Raw genomic sequence first — 18607 nt, 5'->3', positions numbered from 1 at the left:
CTGTCTGACTCTGCTGCCAGCTCCGCCAGTCATGGGCAAAAACACCATGGGATGGCAAAAGTCAGACATGACTTAGTGACTGAACCACAACAAACACATCTATAGATTATAAACCAGACCAATCCAGATCACAGTAATGTCATTAGAAACTGGGTGGTGACTTGGTGGTATAGCAGGTGAATTTGGGGAGTCTCCACTAAAGGAGTACATCAGGTAAGAAAGTTGTAGATTGGGTGACTTGCTCCTCTTAACTTCAGGAATACTAGTATTTTAGGGTCTGTTCAGAAGCCAGTGTCTGGATTCTGGCAATTGCCCAAATTAAATCATGAGCCTTGAGCCTAGTTTCAAAAGAAACCCAAAGATTTATTAGGAGCAACATGACCGGCATTGATCTGTATGAAGCCAACTCTGAGACATGTAATATACTATCACCTATAACTAGAGGTGGGATTCAAAATTTTTAACAACCAGTTCTGTGGGCGTGGCTTAGGTGGTGGGCATGGCTTTGTAGACATGTGACTGGGTGGACGTGGCTTGGTGGTCATGTTATTGGCTGGGTGTGGCCAACTCAATATCACTCACATTGAGGCACGCATCTCCTCGCCTGGCCTCTCATGACTGTGGGGATGCTGCAACAGTCGTAAGTGTGAAAAATGGTCATAAGTAACTTTTTTCAGTGCCATTGTAACTTTGAATGGTCACTTCACACAAGCAAAGTACCAGCAAAGGAGGGAAAAAAAAACTCCAGAGAGGTTCCTGAGATAGGAAGTCTAGTCCTGCCAAGAATGTAATAAGGGTTAATAGAGAGGCAGTTTCTGTAAGCAACACCAGAATGTTTCCTTCCTGCCTTCCTTACAGGATTAGGCCAGTAATTTCTTCTAACAACCGGTTCTCCAAACTGCTTTGAATGTTAACAACTAGTTCTAGTGAATAGGTGCGAACTGGTAGAATCCCACCTCTGCCTATGACCCTGTTTCCCCCACCCCAGCCCCCTGGGTATGTCATATATCAGATTCTCCAACAAAACAATGTTCACTCTCCAATGAAGGATTTTCATGGGCAAAAGATCCAGTTGCCTAGGCTACAATCTCCACAAGATAAGCATGGAATGTGCTTCTGGCCTTCATCTGCCACACTGCTCCATCAGGCCTTCCCCCCCCCCCTTCTAATGTCAACTCGGAAACAGTTATAGGAATGATTTACGAGTTGACAGCCTGATGGTCACATGGCCCCACTTGGTGAGACTAAATTGCACAAAAGGGTTCCCAGTGAGAAGATGATTGGGTAAGAAGTCAATATCTGTCTACTGATGTTTCAACTCATTCTAATCTCTCTCTCTCCCTCCCTCTCCCTCTCTTTCTCTTTTACCTACAGGATGATTCAACAGAGTGTGGTGGAGTCTCTGGATTGAGTCCATCACTCTGGTCTATGGTAGGAATCCAGTTTATCCTCCTCTGGATGTTATCTGGAAGCAGACCCTGTCAATTATGACCCCGAGAAACCCCAAACCTCATCTAACCAACCAAGATCCTGCCAAAATGTTAGCCCACCATTGTCATTCAAGGAAAAAAAAGGGGGGGGTCCAGTCTGCTCCAGCTGCGGATTCCATGGCGACCCCAGTGACTCGAAAATCTTCTCGGGAGGGGGGAAAAGGCACTGGAAGGCACCCACCACAGCTGCATGTTGGTGTGTCAGATCCATTAACACGCATGTGTGAATGCTTCATCATCTAGGCCATTCAGAACTGGAATCTGTATGTGCTTTACTGTGGAGTTGCAGGGTTGGGAGGGGCAAAGTCTTTTGTGTGTGTGCTTTTGAAGACTCTGTGTTTAACCAAAAAGGGCTCCCCTTTTAAAAGATCACCCCCATTTCTGTTTGTTCGTTCAAACTCGGTTTTGAGTGGATTGCACTCCTTAAACATTGGAACGCCTGATTTGAAAAGGAAAGGGGAAAACAAACTTGCCATTTCCTTCGCTTTCTGGTTTAGAATACTGATTATTTATATGCCTGCTTTCAACTAACTCGACTTCATTTCACGCCGGTTCGCCGGTGGTCAAATCAACACCGTGATTTAAGAAAAACGCAGAGACTTCTTCACGACTTCTCCTCCTCCTTCCATAACCATTGCTCCCACTGCCAACTTCAAGCCCATCAATGCAACGGCGTTAGCACACCTGAAAATGTTTCCGAATCCCAGGAATTTAAAACATTCTAGAAGGGGAGGGAGAGGGAATTAAAACGATGGTCGGAAGGTGGCAACCTGTTTTAAAGTCCAAAAGGACTTTTTTTAAATGAAGAAGAAAAGAAAAAAATGCTAAAATGTTTTATTTAGGAAGCAGTGGTGGGCTAGATGTCAACGATCTGGCGCATCGAATTGGACACCGCGAGACTTTTCACCATGGTGTAAAATGCCTTATAACAGATCATCTTTGTTTTCTAAAAAAAAAAAAAAAATCGGATTTCATCATTTCATGAACGGGATGCAAAGTTGTGAAAAAGGCGAGCTCGAAGCAAGCAATGTCAAAATGGAATCTTTTTTAAAAAAAAAACAAAAAACAAACTTCATCCCAGTATCTTGCTCAAGCTGTTAATGTCCGTGTGGGATGTTAGCCTGTTTTCACCAGTTGCAAAGTCCTCCAAAGTTTTCAACACACAACGTTTGTGAATACAAATGTCTTTTGTGAATATATTGAACGTTGGTTTCCAAGGGTAATTTTTGCATGATGACGAAGCTGCTATTCTGTTCAGGAATTATTATTTTTTTTCCTAGATTTTTTTTCCTTTTCCTTTTTTCATGTGTAGAGTGTAGTTTATTGAAGAGGTGTTTGAGTGATTTTAATTTTCCTGCTGTGTGAGAAACCAAATATTGCGGTGTGATGCAATTGAATCTTACGTTACATATTGTTAAACAGATATCTGAATCGATTGTGCAATGTAAAAGCCGAAAAACGGGGGATGGTACATTTAATTATCTGTGCAAGTGGGGAAAATGGGTTTTATAAATGAAAACATTCACCTGAATTACTGTTTACAGGTCCAGTCAGTAGCTGAAATTGAATTGACAGGCATTTATTTCAGGGTTTTAAAAAATAACTGTTTATTTCCATCAAACTTATCTCCAATTATTATTCAGCATCTTACCTTCTGCTTTTCATCACAAAAAACAAAATTTAAAAAAATTGAATGAAAAACAATTGGAAAACCCAAAACAATCCCTGTAATTCATAGAGAGACCCTTGGGTTTGAAGTAAAAAAATACTTATTTAGTGTGAACTCAAACATCAATCCAGTCAGTAAAAACCTTGGAGTACTGAATGTTGTAGACAGAGAAGATAATATTTTAATCAAGGACTTTTTAAAACTCACCAATGAATGTGTGGCTTTCTTGATCTCACAGAATTCTTCTAAAAACTGCAATTTTTTTTATACGAGAACCCCCGTAGAATATAATTGCACCAGCAAGTGACTTTCATCTGATGTTGAGCCCAAAGATTTTGAGGAATTTCTGAGAATCCATTCGTCATAGATGAATGACGGGTTTTTAATATTTTCCCCTTTGTCTGCTTCCATTTATGTTCTGATTTTAGCTGAGCGCACTAGTATATTTTCTTCACTTTCTCATTTGCATTTTAGCAGATCTAGGACATTTCAGTGTGGCCATCTTGGCACGGCCAACTCCAGTGGTGGGATTCTACTGGTTTAACAACTGGTTTGGTAAGTAAAACAGCTGAGGCATGGCAATCCACTGTGCCGTGTCTCAGCTGAGCTTCAAAACATGGAAATATAGGACAGGCTAGAATACAGGTGGGTAGGGCTGACTGATTGTGCGTACCGGTTTGCTCGAACCGATGTAAACCGGTGTAAACCAGTCGCAGCCTACCCCGGCCAATTCACTGCAGGACACCTCACTGGAGGACAAAAGTTACATTAATATTGAAGAAGTGTTGGAACAGAACCATTAAAGAAAGGGAGGAACAAAATGAAGATGTGAATGACAAAAAATAATGTCATTTTTTAATTGTTTTGAATACTGCAACTGCATTGGTGAATTGTTCAGTGGTGAGTTGGCTGTGGTGAGTTGTCTCACTTCAGCTTCTTCTAACTTTGTTGTTAAAGTTTGAGTTAAAGTTATGAATTGAAGTTAAACTTATGAGCTGTGGTGGCTCCGTGGTTAGAGTGCAGTATTGCAGGATATTTCTGCTGACTGCTGGTTGCCTGAAATTTGGCAGTTCAAATCCCACCAGGCTCGAGGTTGACTCAGCCTTCCATCCTACTGAGGTAACTAAGGTGAGGACCCTGACTGTTGGGGGCAATAGGCTTAAAGTGGTATATAAGTCTAAGTGCTATTGCTATTAAGTTCAAGAGATGATTAAAGAAGGAACAATGAAGCAAGATTTCCTAATTTTTCTACTTTCGAAAAGTTTTTGCAGGTGTTCCCATCTCAAAGAAATACTCTAATAAAATGGGATGAATAGAGGTCTCAAGAGTGGGCTGGCAAGAATCTGAATGACCACTAGAAGACCCTTGGTGGCGCAGTGGTTACAGTTCACTACTGCAGGCCACTTCTGCTGACTATCTGCTGCCTGCAATTTTCCAGTTCAATCTTGACTGGCTCAAGGTTGACTCAGCCTTCCGTCCTTCTGAGGTGGATAAAATGAGGACCCAGATTGTTGGTGGCAAGGGACTGATTCTGTAAAACCGCTTAGAGAGGGCTGTAAAGCACTATAAAGTGGTATATAAGTCTATTGCTATAGTGGCAACAAAATACAGAAAACCTTAAATATTTTGTGTCATCTAGTGGTCACATGGATATTTGCAGTCCAGGTGCAGTAGCTCTACAGTTCACAGCTGACAGTCAGGTTTTTCATACCTTAGTGCAGAGGTCCCCAACCCTTTTGGTTCTGTGGCCTGCCGCTGGCAAAATTCGGCGGGGAGTGGGGAATGGTTTCAAGCACACAACATAAATCCGACGCAAACGTAGCTTTGCACCCTCGCCTGCCACTTTGGTGGCCCGGTTCTCAATGAGACGCAGCCTGGTAGCAGTCCACGGACTGGGGTTCGGGGAACACCTCTGCCTTAGCGGACATCATGCTTGCCAAAAACTAGTCAGAGATGCGCTATATTGCTTTGCTTCTGTCCTCATTGAAGAGAATTCAGCTTGTTTGGCATTAGGAGTCCGATTCAGCTTGCTTCTGTTAAAAGTGCGGATTGGTTATTTATTTATTTATTTATTAGGTTTATATAGGTGCCCGTTTCACGTGTATGTGCTTCTGGGCAGCGCACACAGTGAAAAATAGACGCTTATCGGGAACGGGATGGCAATTCCTTAAAATTTGGCACTGCAGATCAAGTCACTTGCTTGCTTTTTTACTTGACCATAGAGTTTGCCTTAAATCCAAATATTGGTCCTCATCTTTAATTTGCAGTATTATTTTTTTAAAAAAACACTTTTACTCTGAGCAGCATTGCCAATGAAATTTTCCACCAATTTATCTGTATTTGGGTAACTTGTAGCTCTTTGGATGATTACTTTTTTTGGTCAAAAAACATTTTTTTTCAGGTACTGCTACTAACTGTTTCCTGTAAATAATGCTTACAGTTACAATATCTACATCTATTAGTATGATTATTATTATTTTAAAAAATGCCTTAATTAACTCCTAGTCTTTGCAAAGGATAATTTCATGGCTGGTTTCCCCCTTTCTCTCCTAATATGGAAAGAATAGGGCTTAATTCTCCTTGTGGGAAGAGGAACTTGAGTGTTTAAACGTCGGTTCATAAATAAAAGTGTAGCATATGCATTAAGCAGGAATGGTGCGGTGGCCTAGAGGGGGAGCTCTCTCCTCACAATCAGGAGGCTGTGAGTTTGATCCTAGGTAGAGGCAGATATATTTCTCTCTCTGGGCACAAGGAGAATATATCTGCTGAACAAAACTCCTCATTGGCAACAGGAAGGGCATCCGGCCAGTAAACACTCGGCTAGCTCCATTCAGTTAGCCAGATTCCACCCTGCAAGGGGTTATGGGGTCATTAAAAGGAAATGATATGCATTAACCAGGAAACAAGGAGCTTTTATTTAAAGTGGTAAGACACCCATGCTGGTAGAACCCACAGATATAGGCATAGCTGGAAGATGCAGTGAGGTTCATGTAATATACGGGGTGGGGGGTGGGGTGGGGGTAGACTTAAGAGTTTTTGTCTTCTTGGCTGTCACCTAGTGGTCAGATGGAGTTTGGCAGCCCAGATCTGGTAGCTTGGCATGCTGAGCTCTGTCCAGCTGTTAGAAAAAAAAAAAAAACATCAGGATTGCTTATCACATGAGCAGTTCCTGGTCACCATGCTCCAGATGACATGTGCTCAGACCACATGAGCTTGAACACATGGATTTCTGCGGAATCAAATTCTATAGGAGAGCGGCAGAAAGTCCTTGCCTGAGTAGCTCTGACGTAGCTCTTATTCTGGCTCATGTTGCAACCAAATAAAAATATAGCACCAGGAAACAAGAAGCTTTTACTTAAAGTGGTAGGACACCCATGCTGAAGGAAACTTTAGCCTAGCACTTAGAAACTTGGACTTGAAGATTGTCTCTTGCAGGCATCCACCTGGTATATGACATTTGGCAGGAGGAGGAAGTAATTTGAACAACGTTGGCAGAAGAGAGGCTCCAGGATAATGCCTGAAAGAAGTTTTAAGTGTTTTACTCATTCTATTGCTCTAAAGTCCTTCCCTTTTTTCTACTTCATCAGAAATCTGGTGGGAATTTTCCGTAAGACTTGGCATACGATCAGCAACCCTACCTCATTTGTTAAAGATTCCCAATGTTGTAAGTCTCCAAACTATTTAGAACCTGTCACTTATTTTTTTGGGTTGGGCAAAAGAAAGAAAATAATAGGATTTAACTTTTTTTTTTTAAGTTGGTTTTCCTGTAGGAGTGAATTAACCTCTGCAGAATCCAGGTTTTGACCCTAAATTAGAAGCTAATTTGGAGAAGTGCCTCTGGTCCTGGAAATTCAGTTTCCCATGGCTTTGGACCTTTTTTTGGCATAATTAAGGAAGCATCTACTTTTGGCCATTTATGACATCAGAATTCTAATGTCAGGGAGAGAAGGTCTCTCTGGGAGCTGAGAGGAAGGATCTGTGGTTGGATATCCCTTTGCAAGGTTGGAACCCCTTTTCAGAGTTTTTCCTCCCCGTGACCTCCAAAATTCTCTCCCAAACATCGTAGGATTGCAGGATAACAGAGTGTTGGCTCTGATCTTTTAGAATTCTCCTTCTATTTGGCTCTCATTCTTCATATTTAAGAGAGGGTGGGAAGCAAAATTATCCCATTCACCAACATTATTCCCATTCTGACTGATTCTACCTGCCTTCAAAATATTGATACCTATTTAAATTGCATTGGTTTTGAGGCTAGGTGCCATACTTTGTGTTGTTGACAATACCTGTTAGGTTGCTTGTGTGTTTATAGAAGCAGAAAATGGCATTTCAAGATGAATGAAAGAAAATGATGAGCAATTCCCGAAAGTTCTGAGAAATTAGTGTGACCATTGGACACATAAAAAAGCTCTTGGTTGCCTTCAAAGAGATTCAAAGGTGTTCAGACACTTTTTGGAATCCAAAAGCGTTTTTGGATACAAAATGGGGTGTTTTGAATTCAAATCACTGGAGGATTTCAACAATAGATTGGACAACTTTTTGACCGGGTTGGTATAAGGTTTTGTTGTGGACTGCCAGTGGAGCTGGTGGTAGACTTGGAGAGTGAGGAGGTTGGGGAGGAACATGAGCCAGTCCTGGAGTCTGGGGAAGGCTCTGATGAGGGCTCTGCATCAGAAACAGAGATGGGGCCAGGGCCGTCCAACAGTTATCAGCTGCCTTCAGAGTCGGAGATCAGTGGGGAAGAAGAACAGCTGGAGCTTGTTCCCAGTGTGCGCTTGCGCAGAGCTGCCAGGAGAACGGAACAGTTAAGGAACAAGGGTCAACTTGGGAGTAAGGGCACAGGTGGATGGTGAATGGCCCCTCCCATAGGAAATAAAGAGGAAGAGGAGTGGTGTTTGCAGAAGACAATTAGTTCGTTTAATCAGTGTGAAGATTTGTCCGTGACTCTCAGAGACTCCTTCTCAAGAATTACCTTGTACAGCGTTGCGCTTGGAAGCTATCGGCCTGGCCGCTCTCCAAGCCTGATAAGATCTGTGGTTGTAAATCACTCTTGAAAGACTGTTTGCCGGGACTTTACTGGATGTGAATGAGAGGAATTCACATTAGCCTAATAAAAAGGGGGTTTTGTCAGGACGAGGAGTCTGCTTCGTAATTTCGTGGAACCTAGATCAGAACAGGTCTCCTGTCTCAAGCAGGAGGTTGGACTAATGTTCTATGTTCTTCTTCCAAATGCCTTGCACGTTATTCATATACAGTCTCTTGCCTACAAAAACATGTAGTGCCAAATTTCAATGTTTCAACTCTGCTTCATTTCACTAAGATTCCCCTATGTCAAGTTTGATTTAGGGTTACATCTAAAAGTGCACGGAGCAGCACAGAGAAATCGGACACTTATTTGCAAAACCTTTTTCCTGAAAGAAATGCCTGAAAGTTAATCAAGGTTTTGAGGTGAAACACTCCATCTTCATTCACTCTGGAAGCGTATGAAATTCAAGAACATTCCAAAATGATTGGAAAAGGTTCATTTTGCTCTTGAAGTAGCTGTCCCATTTTGGAGATGGAACTTTTCTGATCTGGGGTATCTCAAATTTAAAATAGTATCCAAATTAATGTTTGAAACATGTTCTTAATATTTTGTTGTGAGGTTAGCACACCATCTATCCCTTTAGCAAAGTGGTAATGGTACAGGCCATAGAAATAGTGGGTGAGATAAAATGAATTACTATATCTTACACATTGGACATCTTCCTTCCTTCCTTCCTTCCTTCCTTCCTTCCTTCCTTCCTTCCTTCCTTCCTTCCTTCCTTCCTTCCTTCCTTCCTTCCTCCCTCCCTCCCTCCCTCCCTCCCTCCCTCCCTCCTTTCCTTTTCTTCTTTTCCTCCATCCTTCCCTCTCTCCCTCCTTCCTTCTTCCCTTCACCTTTGTTGACCCTTTTCTTCCTTCCTTCCTTCCTCCTCCCTCCCTCCCTCCCCCTCCCTCCCCCCCCCCTTCCTTCCTTCCTTCCTTCCTTCCTTCCTTCCTTCCTTCCTTCCTTCCTTCCTTCCTTCCTTCCTTCCTTCCTTCCTTCCTTATACTTTTCTTTTCTCTTTCTTGAGTTTTACGAGACTTGGATTTAATCATTCCTTCTCATATTCTAATTGGATTTACGGTTAAAAAAAGTTATACTTAAAAAAACAACCTATGTAAGAGAGTTGCTCCTTGTTTTACAACTTCTGGCTATTTCACGGGACATAGAGAATCTCATCCAACCGTTCGCATTTTTTATAATAAGCCTGGAATGCTTCTTATCTGACAACTAAATCATCCTTGCTCTGGGTATGTGGGGTTTTCTTTTGAGAAAAAGCAAAACAGCTGGGCGATTAAATGGCTTAGTTCTTTCCTCCCCCTTCCCCACCATCCCATCCCTCACTGCAACAACCAGCATTACTGCCAAACCATGAAGTGTGGTCCATATTTGTACCAAGTTTTTAACATGACATATATTTTTTCCCCCCGAGTCTGACTGAGAAGGTTTTTAGGTCTTGTTATCTTGAACAATTTTAGTACAACCCTTCCCCCTTTCGATGTTTTTTGATGCTTTCTTGCTGAAACTTGATGAGGAAAAAAAAAATCAGTATTGCTGTCATTTGTACGTTTTCTTACAGGATTCCTTTTACCGGCCTTACTGCGCCAAAAAGACGCAGTACCCCATTTAAGTGACCTTTTGCAACCTAAGTGTTACTTGCTCTTTTTGAACTCTTCAGTATTCATTTCAAAGGACGCAAAAGTGGGAATCCTTTTCTCCTCTGTGGGATCTCCAGCCTGGTGGGAACTGAGCGTCCTCCACCTCCTTCTGAGTTGAGGTGCCCTTCCCCAGGCTGAAAGGATTGGGGTGCCCAGGTGTTTTTTAGCCCACAAACCGGTCCTGCCCTTAAAAACATCCGGTTGGTCACCATGGAAATCTTCTAAAAGATTCCATGGATCAGACATAAGCACTATTTTTTTAAAAGAAGGATAGCTGCGTAACGGGGTCTCGAACCCTCTGTGGGTGAGGTTTTCTCCACTATAAATTCATGGAATGGATGTGGCAGAGGGGGGAAAATGAGGCGATGGGTGAGATGTTTCTTCAAGGCGTTGAGCTTATCTCCCTTGGGTTCCACCAAAGGCCTTTCTCTCTCTCGGTCGTGGTCACTCTTTCCGCTGAATTATAATCTTTCTGCTGAATGTATTGACATAATCCAAGCACAGGGATTCTATTTCGAATGCCAGGAGTCAATTCCGAAAGGAAATTCTGAAGGAAAATGAAAGAAAAGAAAGGGGGGTCGGCTTGGGAAGCCTAAGGATTGGTGTCATCTAGAAGCCCCAGTGATATTGTACATCTGAGGTCCCCAAACCTGGCAACTTTAAGACTTGGGGACTTCAACTCCCAGAATTCTCTGGCTGGAGAATTCTGGGAGTTGAAGTCCCCAAGTCTTAAAGTTGCCAAATTTGGGAGCCTCTGTTGTACGTATTCTGGTGTCATCATGCAAATGACGGATATTTCATAACTGTCATCATTTCCAACAGGCCCATCACCCTTTGTGGGGGGAGACCCATTTTTGTGTGTAGCTGTTACTTGGAATCCGTCCTCTGCATTTTGCAAAATAGAAGGAGAAATGCACAAATTTCAAATGTTGACGGTCTAGAATCCCCCTTGGTTTGTATTTGGGACAATTGTTCTCCAGAAAAGACAGGCCATATAATTATCGTTCCTAACACAGGGTCCTATCTGGGGGTTGCTAATTCCCCACCTCACACATTGTCATATCGCATTGTTAATATTGTTAATATCAGCGCTAGAGTATTGTAAATGGAAGGGTGGGGCTTGACAAGTGTCTAGAGCTTCAGAAGTTCACAGTAACCCATTCGCCAGTGGTTTGTTCCTTTAGACCTATTCCAGAAAACTGGAGTTCACGCCACAGAGAAATATTTTAGATCAAGCTGATACCCTTTGGTCCAAATTTTATCTGGACTCGCAGTTGAGTTGCAACAAGTCTAATTGACCTTCCTAATATCCGGGTGGATGTTTCAATCGTGATTTGGAGTGGTTTGTACTGTGTGGGGGGGAGTTAACCCATGATCTGGCCCTCCCACTTCTCTTCAGTGCGGCTGAATGGGCAGATCAATCTTTCTTCTCTTTCAGTACTCCTTTTTTTTTGTGTGAATTTAAAAAAAAAAGGCTGAAATGAGGCATAAAAGCAAATTGTTTTGTAAAAATTTGTATAATACTGTGATAAAAAAAATAATTTATAATCTTAAAAAATTGTTGTGTTGGATTATTGTGAAATAAACAGTATATTCAGAATAAAAGTTTATCCTTTGAATCGTTGGCTCATCTGTGGATTGTGAACTCCCTTTGTCTTTTAAAAAAGTGTGATGACCCAAAGGGGCATGGCACAAAGGCAACGCAGTCAGACAATAAAGGTCTCTTTATTATCTCCAATTTTGTCCCCAATGTCCAGGATACCTTCTGGCTGGAGAAAAACTCTCCCAGAAACAGCCTTTGACTGCAGAAAATTAAGTCCAAAACATGGTCAACACAAACTGTAACTTAAAGTCCAAAAAAGCTAAACTGAAGTAATTAGTTTGCCAGGGCAGGAGCAAGAATTTCAGACTTGAAGGCCCAGCAAAACTCACACAGTTGGGAAGATGCCAGGAACACAGATAACCGAAGGCAACACAAGATAAAGTCATGTTTGCTCCCAGCAGCCTGCCGCACACAGCCTGTCTTTCTTATAAACTTTCATTCCCAGCTGCAGCTAATGAAAGGAATCAGGGCCCTTTCCTCCCCCTGTAAGTCACGCAACCCACGTTGTTCCCTTCTCCGTTCCTCACTGCATGCCCTAGGATGAAGAGGAAGTGGGCCTGGGTCCTCCTCTGAACTCCCTTTCCCTTGTTCTACCTCTTCCTTGCTCTGCCCAGCCAGACTTTGCCCTTCCACAGCCTCCTCCACAGCCAACGGAGCCACACTCCCATTCCCTGTCGGCTGTCCAGCTTCCTCCTCGGATTCAGACTCTGACAGGGGCATGACAAAGAGATAGCAATGGTGATTAGATTATATGCTGCCCCACAGTGTTCTACAGCACTCTCTAGTGTTCCCAGATCTACTGAAATGAAAGGAGCTGCCCCACGCTAAACAAGATAAGGTATACTGCTGGTAGTCTGCTGTTGGCTATGCCAATTACAATTATGACAGAATATCAGAGTTGGAAGGGAATCTGGAGATCCTCTAACCCAGGGGTATTGAATACAAGGCCTGTGGATCTGGCCCGCAATGTGGAAAGTGTAAGGGGCCGGCCTGCATCACTTCAGCCTGGTCTACCCAGCGTGAAGAGGAAATATTGGGCCAGCATGACTTTGGCCCGGTCTACCCAATGCAAAGAGGAAACATGCCAGCAGTTTTGGAAGTGGTGTCAAGCTGGCCATGCCCACCCAGTTAGCCACACCCACCCACTCAGTCATTCCTGGCCCCCGGCCCCCTTGAGGTCAACCACGTCCCTGATGGCAGTCCTCAATGAATTTGAATTTGATACCCCTGTTCTTCCCTGCTCAAGCAGGAAACCATTTCAGACAAGTGGCTGTCCAGTCTCTTCTTAAAAGCCCCCAGGGATGGAGCACCCACAACTTCCAAAGGGAAGTTGTTCCACTGATTAATTGTCTTCCCAGTCAGGAAATTCCTCCTTGGTTCTCAATCGGTTCTGTCCTTGATTAGTTTCCATCTGTTGCAGTGGTGGTATTCTACCGGTTCAGCCTGGTTCACGCAAACCGGGAGTAAAAAATGTGATTGGTTCGGCTGAACTGGTATTTCCGATGATCAGCTGCGCTGCCTGATTTAGATAGCTAGAAAGCAGGAAATAATTGGATTTCTTGCTTTCTAGTTAATCTAAATCGTGCAGCAGAGCTGATTTCCCCTCTCACTGTTGTACTTACCTCACCAGGAGGCTTCCCTGAAGCCCCGTAGGTAAAAAAAAACGGGGTGTGGGGGGTGCTGCGAAAGGGGAAAAAAAAACACCACATAGCCATGACCACCCAGTCACATGACCACCTGGCCACACCCACCTAACCACGCCCACAGAACTGGTAGTAAAAAATTTGAATCCCACCACTGATGTGTTGCTTCTTCTCCTGCTTTGAGGTGCTTTGGAGAACATGGAGAATCTGTCCAAGTTCACACTTCAACCATCAAATTCAATAACCTCCCCACATGCTGTAAGGCTCTATTTGGGGTCCTTTAACACAGTGGCCCCCAACCTTTTTGGCCCCCAGGGACCGTTTCTGTGGAGAAAGTTTTTTCTGTGGACCGGAGGGGTGTGTGGTTTTGCATGCCGCCTGCACCTCAGGGATGGGGCTTCACTTGTTTGTGTGGACCGGTTGTTCCATGGATTGGGGAGGGGGGGGAGTTGGAGACCCCTGCTTTAGCGAACTAAGCCTGCCTTCAAAACTATCCACCTTAAGAAAAGAGTTTATTCAATTGTGCTAAAGTATTGTTCGCCGTGGCACTTTTCTGAACTACATTTTCACCAAGTGCTATTTGGCGCTCACCTCCGTAGAAATGGGAATCCTGATGATTCCACAAAAGATATCTTTATGATTTCCAGAAGACCTTTTGAGTCATGGAGAATTGATACCTGGCTCCTACTTGCTTTTGCTGGATGGATATGTTTTTTTTTTTTTCAAACAGCCCTTTTTAAGTGCATTACCAAATTGTAAAACCCATGCTTTCCTGGTGCAATTGAACTTTTACAATGGCTTTCAAGATTCTTACACCTTCAGTTGAAAAAAAAGGGGGGGGAAGGGGAGATAAGCCCTCGCCCCATGGAAATGATTGGAGTCCCAGTGTAAAATGAATTCTCTATCACAATTGCATGCTCTTTAGCAAAATGCCAGCTGAGCATTCTCCTTGACTTCATGTAAGCTTCAACGGCTCTTCATAAGACACGTCTTAACTTCAAACACTCTACTCCCTCCTTATTTATAGTCAAGGCATGTTTCACCCAATTTTAGTTGACAATATTATTCAAGCAAAACCCTAAATAGATATTAAATGGATGATCAAAGCTGTAGCCAATGTATCTAGAAATGTACACTGAGAGCATTTGCACCAAGACAAATTCCTTGTGTGTCCAACCGCACTTGGCTAATAAAGAATTCTATTCTGTTCTGCATTCTATTGTATTCCATTCCATTCCATTCTATTCTATTCTATTCTATTCTATTCTATTCTATTCTATTCTATTCTATTCTATTCTATTCTATTCTATTCTAAATCAATGACTAGGAGCACCTGGTTATGATAACAGAATAAGGGACCTTGGAGGTCTTCTAGTCCAACCCCCTTATCAGGCAGGAAACCCTATACCATTTCAGACAAATGGCTCTCCAGACTCATCTTAAAAACTCCCAGTGATGGGGCACCCACAACTTCTGAAGGAAAGCCACTCCAAGGATTAATTGTTCTCTCTGTCGGGAAATTTCTCCTTAGTTCTAGGTTGCTTCTCTCCTTGATTAGTTTCCACCCGTTGCTTCTTGTCCTGCCCTTCAGGTGCTCTGGAGAATAGCTTGACTCCCTCTTCTTTAGGGCAGCCCATGAGATATTGGAACACTGCTATCATGTCAACCCTAGTCCTTCTTTTCATTACTTTCTTTTTTTTTAAATAAAGTTTTATTTGGGTTTTCACACACAAAATACAACTAAAACATCTTTTTTGAAAATAGCTTGGTCCCAGGTTGAACTTCTTTATACAGACACAAAACTCAATTTCATGCTCCTTTTTGTATTCTATTCCATATCTTATACTGTTTTACATTTTCTATATAGTTTTCCCCCTCTTTTAATTTTCTCAATTTTATTTTGATTATCTCATCTCAATTCAAATCATTATATTTATACTTTTGTCTGTTCTGTTTCAATTTCATATTATCTTTTCTCATTAAACAAATTTTCTCCTGTAGTTACTAATTGGAGTATGACACCTTTATATCTTTTAATTACATCCATTCAACTCTTATTTAAACTTCAATATATACCTTAAGTTTATGACCTTCAATCTAATACATAATACATAACTTCCAAGCAAATTCTGCTTGGCACATTCTTATAATACACACTATATTCTTTTTTTTTAAAAAAAAAGAAAGATTGTAAATATATGTAATTCTAAACCCTCATTTCATTCCAGTTCAGTTCTATCATTAATAATAATTAAAAACATAACATCTTTAACACTTCTTTTCAATTAAATATCATACTTCCTTAAAAACACATAATCTCCATAATTAATTTTTCCCTTATTTCTCTTCACATATGTTTTATAAATCATTAAATATACATTTTGTTACATTGATTTATTGACAAGCATTCCACTGAATTATGATAGCTATTTTATCAGACATTTTAATCATACATTGTTTCATATTTTCTAAAATTATTTCTGCTTCTAATATAACCATACTATCTTATGTACCTTTGCAGAATCCCTTTTTCCATTAAGTTTTCACCCATTATCTCTAAATAGGCCCTGTTTCTCTATATTTTGTTTCTGTCCTTTATAACTTCTTTTCCTTTCTTTCTTCCCTCTCATCTTCTCCCTCCCCTTTTTACCCCCTTGTCTCTCTAGTTCTAATTCTCTCTTCTGCATTTCCCTCTTCTGTTGCTTTCTGATTTTATACTTATTTTTCACTCTTTTTTTTGGGGGGGGGAGTTGTTTTTCCCAATCTTAAACTTTCCATTCTCTTTCCCCCCTTTCCCTTTTTTCCCATATCTAAGATTACTTGTTCATTAAAGATGGCTTCTTCTTTGTTGCAATCTTCTTGTTCTACAGGCATTTCTTGTTGTTTCTCATAATTCCAAATCTCCATTTCTAAAAACTGAAATATGAAGCCAAAAGAACCTTTCCCTTCTTCTGCATCTTCTTTGTACTTTTTAAGTTCCATTTTCAGTTCTTCTAAAAGTGGAGCCATTTTAAAAAGTTTTAAACAACCACCCGATTGATTTTAGTCATTCAAAACAATAACCAAGAATCCAGAAATCATCAAGTAATCCAGATAGTCCCAAGTTATATCTTCTTATTTCCTTTGCGACTTTCTCTTCCTGGGGTTTTTGTTGCAATATTTCAGTTAGAATGTATCTTTTGTAAGCCTTGTTGAGATTTTGCTGTAAGTTCTTTTTAATTCCAGGCAGTCTCCTCCCTTCCAGATCCTACCCTTTTATTCTTTTTCTCTCCTTTCCTGTTTTCAAAAGCTTTTAATTATCCAGAAATCTTTATTATCCCTTTGACTTTTTATTTTCAGCATTAAATGCCTATTAATGTCAAAGTGGATTTTTTTCCAATTTCTTGCTCAAGTCTCTTAGATGTCCATATAGGAAAAGGAGAAAACCAAATCTTTTCCCTTTTCTCTCTTCTTCACAGCTTAAACATCTTCTTAGGGAACAATATTATTGTTTTTAACAGTTTCAATTCCAGGGTACCTTATTTGTTGCTTTTGCTGTTTGACCCGGTCAACCAAAACTTTCTCTTCTTATCTTCCTCCTGCACATTCTTTTCCGGTCGAGTTCTTCTTTGTGATGGCCATTTCTGACCACCACTGCAACCACCTTCAGGAAAGGGAGTAATGGCCAGCTGGGGAGGAGAGATGCAGCTCTCCTCCACCCTGCTTGCAGTCTCCCCACTCTTCACCACATCTACGGGGTGGCTTAGCTGTGTAACCAGCCAGCTCAGGGCGCTCCAGTGGCGAGCACGGATCAAAACCGTGCAGCGTCACGGTTGCAGTCTGTCGCTGAAGAAGCTCAAACCGGACTTCCCTTCTTTTCATTACTTTCATAAGTATCCTAAAAAGTTTATTCAACTGTGTTTATTCAAAGTATTGACCATCTTGGTGTTTTTCCGAACTACACTTTCCCTGAAGGGTTCAAGTCAGAGGTGGTATTCAGCAGGTTCTGACCAGCTCTGGAGAACTGGTAGTGGAAATTTTGAGTAGTTTGGAGAACTGGTATTAACCTTCCCCCAGGAATGGGGTGGGAATGGAGATTTTGCAGTATCCTTCCCCTGCCATGCCCACCAAGCCACACTACGCCCACCAAGCTACGCCCACAGAACCGGTAGTAAAAAATGTTGAATCCCACCACTGGTTCAAGTACTATCTGGTGTCCATCTCAGTAGACATGGGATCAGATTGCTGATGATGCCACAAAAGTTATCTTTATTACTTCCAGAAGTCCTTTGAATTCCAACAACCCATTCTCTATGTGTTTTAGTCTCCAGCCCTCTAATCATCTTTGTTGCTCGTTTCTGCACTCTATAGCTCTGAGAAGCGAAGCAATCTTCAAGAATCTAGACAGATGTCTACTGAGAATTCAGGGTGGGCTCCTTTTTAAAAAAGGTTATTTTCCAGGCAGCTGAACCTCACCAGCCAAACTTGCACATTGTCAAGGCCACATATATTTAATATAGGATATGTGGTGGAGACTAAAACATCAGCAGGAGGGGGAAAAATACCCAAATTAGCAGGATGTTGTTTTTTTTTCAGTTGACTTCCTCAGTGTTTTGTCTTGTGGTTTTCAATTTCAAGATTAATATTTCTGAGTTGATTGATCTTGAGTGTTCACATCATGGGCACCAGCCAAAAGAAGGAAACATATTGATTTAAAACAAAGGAGACAATTCTGAAACACTCTTCGTGCTCCTAAAACATCTTTCTAATCCAGAACAGCAGGCGTGCTATTCTCAGCCAGTTTTCTGATCTATAGCCTTATGTGGCATTATAGTTTTGACATATCTTGATATCTTTGTTTTGACAAAGTGCCTTTTGTACATCCTATGAAGTACAGATGTGCTGTGGATAAAGAGCTCTGAATAAGAGCATTTGACTATCTCCCTGGGACACCCCTCCATGTAGCATTTGTAATAGCTTACAGCAGTTTGTTCCATGACCATTCAAAGTTCCATCCAAGTCAGAGCTGAAGATGCTTCTTAGATGAGAAATGAAACATCTTCAAAGAAAACCCAAGAAAGTCCAGTTTTGCCTTTTTTGGAAAAAGCACGTTTGGGACAACCATGACCTGGATGATGGAGAATTTCAATAGACTTTTACCTATCTAATTTGGGATGAACCTCCTTGGAATGGGGTGGGAGTAGCAATGGATTTCCAGAGGAAAAAATGCAGACTACAGGAACCAGGAGCACCACTCAGGTGACCCTGAGGATACAGACAAACCTCCAAGTGGCCTCAACAGCCCTCTAAAAGGATGCAAATGACCAGCTGTCTTCAAGGAGTATAAATCCTTCCATTCCCCACCATCCAGTCAGATCTGAAGAAGCTTCTGGGATGAGAAGCAAAATGTCTTCAAAGAAAAATCAAGAAAGTCCAGTTGCCTCTTGAAAAAAAGGACCCTTGGGACAGCAACCATGAACTGGACGACTGAAAATCTCTACCG

The 18607-nt window shown here is 41.7% G+C and overlaps 1 protein-coding gene across 3 annotated transcripts in view; it reads left to right on the top strand.

Annotated features, from left to right (window-relative positions):
- The window catches only part of CACNA2D1 (calcium voltage-gated channel auxiliary subunit alpha2delta 1), a 311501-nt gene extending 300003 nt beyond the window's left edge, over positions 1 to 11498 (top strand). For all 3 annotated transcript variants that reach the window (XM_087934376.1, XM_087934375.1, XM_087934373.1), the window contains one exon: positions 1375 to 11498. In XM_087934376.1, coding sequence (XP_087790502.1) covers positions 1375 to 1491 — 117 coding nt within the window. In that variant the 3' untranslated portion in view covers positions 1492 to 11498. The remainder of the gene's footprint in view (positions 1 to 1374) is intronic.
- The last annotated feature ends 7109 nt before the right edge of the window (positions 11499 to 18607 follow it).

The sequence above is a fragment of the Pseudonaja textilis genome, chromosome 5 (genome assembly GCF_049901715.1).
Source record: "Pseudonaja textilis isolate UNSWEBS1 chromosome 5, rPseTex1.2, whole genome shotgun sequence".
Taxonomy (NCBI): domain Eukaryota; kingdom Metazoa; phylum Chordata; class Lepidosauria; order Squamata; family Elapidae; genus Pseudonaja; species Pseudonaja textilis.
Note: the sequence above shows the minus strand (reverse complement) of the source record. Positions and strands in the feature narration are given on the sequence as shown.